The sequence below is a fragment of the Arachis hypogaea genome, chromosome 17 (genome assembly GCF_003086295.3).
Source record: "Arachis hypogaea cultivar Tifrunner chromosome 17, arahy.Tifrunner.gnm2.J5K5, whole genome shotgun sequence".
Taxonomy (NCBI): Eukaryota; Viridiplantae; Streptophyta; class Magnoliopsida; order Fabales; family Fabaceae; genus Arachis; species Arachis hypogaea.
The window spans coordinates 21928733-21937424 of NC_092052.1; the positions used below are offsets into that span (position 1 = coordinate 21928733).

General features: G+C 25.8%; 1 protein-coding gene across 1 annotated transcript; it reads right to left on the minus strand.

The window, feature by feature from the left end:
- Nucleotides 1-5: 5 nt before the first annotated feature.
- On the minus strand, nucleotides 6-4443 carry LOC112767040 (cationic peroxidase 1-like). Its single transcript, XM_025812927.3, has 4 exons — nucleotides 4133-4443; nucleotides 2971-3162; nucleotides 1625-1790; nucleotides 6-695 (listed from the first exon to the last, which is right to left on the minus strand). Exons 1-4 carry the CDS (start codon nucleotides 4343-4345, stop codon nucleotides 310-312), a joined length of 957 nt encoding a protein of 318 aa, XP_025668712.1. The 5' UTR covers nucleotides 4346-4443; the 3' UTR covers nucleotides 6-309.
- Between the last annotated feature and the right edge of the window lie 4249 nt (nucleotides 4444-8692).

Consider the following 8692-nt stretch of genomic DNA (forward strand, 5'->3'; position numbering starts at 1 on the left):
GAGGGTTTTAAGAAGTTATAGTAGCATTAAGGTATTATTAAAAATACAACTCTAGCATGTTTATGGATGAAATTTCTGCTTGCTAAACAACAGCAAATCAATTTCTTTGGTTTATTTCCCCTTCAGAGACTATCACAACAGCTTCTGACTGACCATAACACCTTACACTTAAAACTAAAGGAGCATTACTTTTTGCCCTTCTTAATTATCATATTTTTGGCCCAACATTAGGTGTAGCCTTTCCTTAGACAGACTTTGTATAAAGTAGGATGCTTTGCACCATTGTTGTCTTAGTCACTATTGTTATTTTTAATTAATTTTGCGACAGTTAGTACGAATTTGGCCGTCGTTCCCTGTCAAAGGGCTAAGGTTTCCCATCTTGACCATGGCGTTTGCAAAGTCGACAAAGAAGCTTGCAGGGTTGTTGCTATAGCTGGTGACCTGAGAATCAGTGGAACCACCACTGAAGAGTTGCTGATCAGAGTGTAGAAGCCCTTTTTGGTTGACAAGGTTCTTAAAGTAGGCATTGTCAAATAGGACACTGGTGGTGGTATCGAGCGGCGAAAGGTTGGTATCGCCGCCAGTGCTTGGACAATTCTGCCTCAGTGATGTTGCCAAAGTTGAATCAATGCTTGTTTCGTTGTAAAGCCTTCCTCGAAATAATTGGCATCTGGCTTCCCCTGTTGTGTGAGCTCCTACACATGAAAATGTTAATACACTCCTTACATAATCATATACAATCAAATTAAAATCATATAAATTCATAACATATACATGTATGTTAGGCTTTAACCTTTAATCATATAAATTCTACTAAAAACATGCGAGCAGAGTTATATCAAAAATATCAATTTTACCAAACTTTAAATGTAAAATAAAATAAGTCTATTAGAGAGCCGATAAAAAAAAAATGATGAATGCTATGATACCTAAAAAATAGTGTCTACTTATAAAAAAAAAGAAAAATTAATATTTAATTTAAAAGATATAAAAATAAATAATTTAAAGAAAAAATCAAACTTACTACAAAAGATAAGTTAGACAAAAATTTAGACACGAACTTATAGACACCATAGAATTGGCCTAAAAAAATAGCCAACTTTAGTCGATAACCAATTATTGGACCACAATCAAACAAATTCACTCATTATTTTTTTAGAAATGGTCTTTTTTCTCATTCTCACTTCTTTCTTGGAACACCACAATTTTATCTATTACTACTGTCAATCAACCACTTGTTGATATGTCTTCATCTGTCCTAAATCCTAAACATTAAATTTTCTAAATTCTAAATTTTTTAAACGCTTAATTGGTTTTTATTTGTTTCACTTTTAATTTTTTTTATTTAAATTTTGGATGTTTTTATTATTTTTACATTTTAGTTTCAAATGTTTATTTATGATGTTCATTTCTTTCCAGTTGTTGCGTGTTTTTAAAATTTTTTAAATTAATTGACTGAAATAATATTAGTTCTCTAGACTTTTCAGAATAAAATTATATTCTAAACATATGAATCAAATAATGTGTTAGTTAAAGCCTAGACAAAGAGAAATTAGTGCAAAAGATTTCAAAATTCACAAAAGGCAGCAAGTATGATAATGGAAATGAGAGTAATATAATTTACCTGAGAGGGCAACCATCTCATTGGTGTTAAAGCCCTTATTTGAAAAAGCAGAGATAAGTTGATTTAGATCCATCAAAGGGGAAGGGATATCTTTAGTGGCATCATCTTTACTTGCACTCGTTGAGTCTCTTCTGCCTAACCCAACATTCCATGATGGACCCCCCAACTGAAAATTAAATAATCAAAGGATATCTCAATTTAGGCTTGATTTGATAAATTTTTTGTAAAAATGTTTGTATTTTTAAAAAATACAAGTTTTTTATTTTATGTTTAGTAAATTAAAAATATTATGTACGTCTACTTGTTTTTAAAAAATAAAAATATTTTTAAAAATATCTAAGGTAAAATTTTTTAAAAATAATTTATACTTATTAAAATTAAAAATTCTAATATAATCTTATATATTAATTAATATTCAAATTTAATTCTTACATAAATACTTATTATAATACTTTTAAATTTTAAAAATTATTTTACTAAATGTACTTATTATTGCTTGTACTTCTTAAGGGTTATATTTAATTTAATTTATCAAATATATATGTTATAACTTTTAAAAGATTATGTTTTAAAAACTAATTTTTATAAACTATTTTTAAAAAGTAAAAATGTTACCAAAATAAGTCTTAAAAGAGGAAGTATAGGAACCAATAGAGTATCTGTATAATGTGTACAACAGAAGTTTAGAGATGTTCAATTCAGTAGGATATTAGATGTTTATTATTCCTGGTACTCGAATGATTATTCTAAATAGTATAAGTGTATTGTGTTTAAGAAATTAGTAGTATTTTACTCTGGATGTTCATTTTTTAACTCATGAGTAAAATAAATAGCTCATTGTACACATTGTACAAATACTCTATTAGGATTCATGTAAGAAATACCACACATAGAGAAGTTTACAATCATATTTTTTTAAAATTAAAAAAAAAATCAAGTATAAAGTGAGTTTCTAAAGAATTGCAATGTCAGGAATTTATAAGTTGACAAATATTTTTAGAGGCTTATTTAATATTTTTTTTTTACTAGAGATTTTTAAGTACATCCGCGTAAAATTTCTCAAGAGCATACTTGATATTTTTTTTTTAAGATTCTATAAGTTTATTGCAAAATTTTCCGTGATATTCTTTCCTAGTATATATTAATTACTTAATAAAATATCTCAAGAACTAAGATATGAAATGCATGTTATCTACATCAAGAAGTGACAACAGTTGTTTGTAAACCTAACAAACAATAACTAATAAGCATACTATTAGTTGGGATTTTGTATTAACCTGATTTTAAAACTATAGTAATAATTAGTTATTAAGAAGAATTATATATATATATGGAATTGAACTTACTGCAAGAACAGAATCACGTGCGGCAAGAGCAAGAATATCAGCACAAGAAACAACACTGGGACAAGCAGCTTCAACCTTAGTTTTAATGTCATCAATTACATCAAAACCTCGGAGAGAATTCACATTCGGACCAGCTGTCTTCTCTCCAGTAAAACTCGATGTGTCATCTAATAGAACCGATGCATCACATCCCTACAATGCAAGTTTAATATGAAAATGTAATTTAGCTCATTTTTCTAGTGATGAGATTATCAAGCATCTATCTCTTAATAAGACAAACAATTATAAGATACATTATTTATTAAAGAATTAATTATTCTGTTTGTTTCAATTAAACACCTATATTTTTTTAATTAAATTTCTATATTATTTTTTAATTTTATAATTAGATTCTTTTCACATTAAAAAGGTTAAAATTAACCGAATATATTTTTTAAAATATATACGATCAAAGATCTAGTTAGATTTTTTAATTATAAACATCTTTAATTTATAAAAAAATATTTAGTCTAATATTTTTTATATTAAAAAATTAATTATAAAATTAAAAATAACATAAAAATTTAATTAAAAAATATTAAAATCTAATTAAAATTTAATAAAATTATAGAGAGCACACTATATCTAATCATTTATTAAATCACCAACAATATATATGGCACCACAAAGTTTAATTATATAACTGATGCATGCATCAAACTGATGATGATAATAGGTAACAAAGCACTACTACAACTTTGACTTTAGTCAACAATATTTTAGAGCAATATTTGAAAATATATATTGCCTGGAAACATTTAGTTTTCGTTCTATCTTGAATAATAAAATTTGGAAACAATTTTTATTAGTTACTACCAAAATATATTACAAAAATTAGACTAACAACGTAGTGTGACACATCGATAATGCTAAAAAGACAATAACTAAATTAAAATTAACTTATTTAATTTATCTATAATTTTATACATATAATATTGATAATTATATATTTATTATATCTAAAATTACACAATTATTTATAATTATATATTTTTCTGCCAAATATTATTATATACCCACGGTAAAAGAAAATTGCTTGTGATATTGGTTTCTCTTAAAATAAAATAATATATAGATGCATGAGCATGATGAGAATAGAATGAAAGTGAAAGATGAGACGTGCATTGACAAAGCAATCATGGAAATGAAGACGGAGCAAGGATGCACCCATGCGGTGCTCTTTGGCAACTGCACTCATCACTGCACTTCTTATTATGGAGAGTGCTTGTGGACATGTTTTGTAATAATAATTTGAGCTTAATTGAGAAGATGCAATGCTAAACATGCAAATTAAAATAATTGACATGCAAAAACGTGAAGGTGAGAAATATGCCATATTTTCCCTAAGGACTAAGATAAAACACTGATATTTTAGCTTCACCACTTAGAAGAATAAAGTGATTATTACTATCACTTTGCTCTATTGTGTTAAGTAAAACCCTATGCTCCTAAAGCTTTATTTATAGTGATGGCATACTGCTATTGCGCGCTCCATTTTTGACTTTATAATATACAGATTCTTAATCAGTCAAACATAGTCCACTAGTACTTCATTCTAGAAAAAGGAAACACAAATAAGCAATGTTTAAAAAGCTAATACTTTTAGTATAAAAAAAGAATTGATTAATATTAGCTCAAATATAAGTTAAAAATTAAAAAAAAAAAAAAAAAAGTGTTGGTCACCTACTACTACTATTATTATCCAACAAATACAATAGAAGTCATTTAATTAGTATATATAAATATATTTTAATTTTTTTCAACTTTCATTTATACACCTATTTATAATAATTTATAGCATATTATATATGCAATAAGCATTTAATAATTTTCAAACTTAGTTTAGTCTTAAATTTCTTTTGAAATTGATGATGTTTTAATTTAATATGAATGTTTTAGTTATTTGTCGAAAATGATTTATAAATGTTAGATAATTCTTTTCATTTGAAATAATTTTAGGAGTTTATGTATTGACATTGTAAAAAGTTTTATATAATTGTTTAATTGGATTTATATATACGTTCAAATAATTTTTTTTTAAGTAATGAGTTAAAAAAATTATTTTCACTAATGTGATAATATACGATTAATAATTTGTGTAAAATTGTTTATTTTTAGACTGATAAGATATGAAAATTAAATTCATCATAGATTTAGAAGTTTAGTTAATTAGGCTTTTTGGATGTCCCATAATCTTGAGATGGGATATTTTTTCTTCTTTCAGCTAAGGTTAACTAAGAATTCTTATGAAGCCTTATTTAAAAGAAAGATATAAAAATCAAACTAATACAAAATCATAAACCCAAATAATCAAATAAGAGATGCATGTCGGCATGTATGGATGTGAGACATTATCTAATTCTTATTTCTGTGAACTCAGATAAACTGTTCATGTGTGTGTATATATATATATATATATATATATATATATATATATATACGATAATATTTCTAAGTGCAAAGTAATATTAATAAGGAAAAACATCACTGACATATCAAATTATTAGCTCCGTGATTTGCTGCTATTCTTATTTAATTAGAATAATGCTTGCGTGTGTGCATGCTTTGACGATTGAGATACAATATATATACTATATTTTTACTGTTCACTAATTATTCCGATACCTCCAATCTTCAAACTTATATAGTTCCATGGTTCGGTCCAGTACGCTTGGAAAATAGCCTAATCTTCATGATATTAATGAATAATGAATTGAAGAGCAGTTACAAATAATGTTATACCAACCTTGAGCTATACACTTATAATATATATAATATATATTTTTTTTGCTTTTTCCCCTCCACTATCCTACTGTTGTTGGACTTCTTAGCTATGGCCTAATGCTCGGTTAGGTAACGGATTCCATTATTTATGGAAAATGCGTGTTACTTTGGATTAATCCTTTATTTTTATACTATTAAGATTTAAAATTTTTAAAAATATAATTATACATATTTTCTTTTTCTATCAGTTTGATAGTTTAAATTTTTGAAAAAAAATTGATTTCATAACATGATATTAGAGATCTATATTTAAAATAATGGTAAAGTTTTTCGACAAAAGATAAGCCCCTTTAAAATTGCATTATGGCATCGTATAATGATAATAATGTAGTAAAATATATCATCGAGAATAGAGAATCTAAATCAAATGGGCCTTGGAGTGATATAGTTAAAGACGTCAAAATACGTAACTGGCGTAAAAGGGAATTAGAATATGTGTGAAAGATGGATATAAAATAAGATTTTGAGAGGATAGATGAACGAGTGGGAGAACTGTGCCTCAAAGACAAATTTTTTAAACTTTATGCAATCTCATCAAATAAAGCTGAAATAATAGCAAATTGTGATTTTTGGTGTTGAAATTTACAATGATAAAAATGCCTTTTTGAATGAGAGAGTAAATAACTTATTACAAAATATTTTCTTAATTTCAAGTATCAGGATGAAGCAATATGGTGTTTTTCAGAAGATGGAAGGTTTTTAATCAAATCCCTCATTAATATGGCAGTAGAAAAAAGGTTTAGGAGTGGCTGAATCGAAACACATCTTTAACAATGTGTGGAGGAAAACGATACCTCCAAGGATAGAGATCATGGCTTGGAGTGCAATCTTTAAAAGATTGAACACAAAAAGAAGGTTAATGAATTTGAACATTATAAATCATAATGAAGCTGGCTGTATGTTATGTGAGCATGTTGTTGAGGACAAAAATCATCTCTTTATCCATTGTAATTATGTAGATTTGATGTGGACAAAAACAATACAAATGGGTGGAATAAATCAGGTTAGACCAAATGATCTTAAGGACTCCTTTGATATACATGGTGCAAACAAAAGATGGTTAGACTTGCAAGAAAGAAATAGATCAATATTTGATTTGCTATTATATGGTTTATGTGAAAGGCGAGAAATAAAAGAATATCTAAGGATAAAGAAGTAAAGGAAAAAAAGTTTGGGAAGAAATATTATATCATTGTTCTGAATGAAAAAAATTTAATAATGTGGACTATTATAGGACAGAGGGTTTAGGGAGGAGTGTGGAGAAAAGACTTGTTTATGAAAAAAGGGAACAGATAGAAAAATACAATAGTGACTTTGTGTGGAGTATATCTAAAAAAAAATGATGGCAATGGAATGATATCTTTTAATAAAGGGCAGTACTACGGTGATGAAGGACTTTTATTTCTGTAAGGACTTTTATTTCTGTACATGATGAAAATATGTGGTTGAAATTACTTCTATACACGTGATTTATATGTTAAATGCAGTGAAAATAATTATTGAATCGAAGACAGAAATATGATGAGTTTGTCACTTCAGATATTATAATTAGCAGAAATTAATATTAATGTTAACGGTGTAATTTGTAGGCCATTTTTGGTGAGCCTAAAAGTTTTGTATAAAATGATTATGGATCACTTTTTTTTAATTTAAAAATAGAAATGTTATGAGTAGTTTTTTTTAATTCAAAAAAGATGATTATCAATAGCAAAAAGTAAAGAAAAAGAAAATCTGTTGCTGAAAAATAAAACCAAAAGCACTTGTTCTTGTCCCAAAAAAAACCATGATGATGAACATAACAGTGAAGACATGAGTTGAAAAAAAAAGTGACAATTATAAGAAGAGTAACACTAGCAATAATAATAATAATAATAATAATAATAATAATAATAATAATAATAATAATAATAATAATTATTATTATTATTATTATTATTATTATTATTATTAGAGAATTATGTTTAAGATTTAATAAACATTACAAATTGTTTGACTTTTTGATTTAGGACTTAGAGTGTGTTTTGAGTGTGATACTTTTTGTGGAGGAATAAATTTTTGATTTAGGATTTAAATAATAACATATATTTTAGAATTTTATTTTTTAGGTTTTATATTTTAAAAAAATTATTGAGTACTTTTTTTTTCAACAGTTCAATCAAAATGTCTCTCTTTCTATGTATATTAGTAAATAATTATTTAGAAATCTACTTCTCATATAATTAGAAGTCAACTCTTACTAATATTCATAATTGAAAAAGTTCTTTAAATTAATGCAGTTGCTACCGAAAAAGCTCAAACTAATTTCAAAAGAAGATAAATAATATTTTTTCGAATTAATTTCTAACAAACAACACCAATTCATTTAAACTGAGAATTGATCATTCTAATAGACATCTAATATAAAATTCTTAAATTGACTATTAAATATCAAAAGTTGAATAACAAATTATTATGGGATCAAATTCAATAATTTAATAAGGTAAATAAATATTATTATCATATACTATTCAAAAAAAAATTTTAAATTATAGTAGGGATAGATACTTGTCTCCACAAATTAGTACATATAGATCTATCTCTGCCTAACAATATTCGTTTATTTTTTTTTTTTTAAATCATCTAACAAAAATTTGTTCTTCCACAAAAATTATCACATTCAAAACACACTCTAAATCCTAAATCAAAAAGTCGAACAATTTGTGATGTTTATTAAATCTTAAACATAATTCTCTAATTATTATTATTATTATTATTATTATTATTATTATTATTATTATTATTATTGTCACTTTTTTTCAGCTCATGTCATCACTGTTTGTTATGTTCATCATCATGTTTTTTTTGGACAAGAATAAGTGTTTTTTGTTTAATTTTTCAGCAACAGATTTTCTTTTTCTTT

What these genes read in the sequence shown, in the direction of transcription:
- LOC112767040 (XM_025812927.3), bottom strand. Translation starts at nt 4,345, where the DNA reads ATGGCATATTTCTCACCTTCACGTTTTTGCATGTCAATTATTTTAATT. An exon ending in TCCATGATTGCTTTGTCAAT is followed by an intron (nt 3,163 to 4,132) that starts GCACGTCTCATC and finishes CTTGCATTGTAG; the next exon opens with GGATGTGATGCATCGGTTCT. An exon ending in TGAGATGGTTGCCCTCTCAG is followed by an intron (nt 696 to 1,624) that starts GTAAATTATATT and finishes TTTCATGTGTAG; the next exon opens with GAGCTCACACAACAGGGGAA.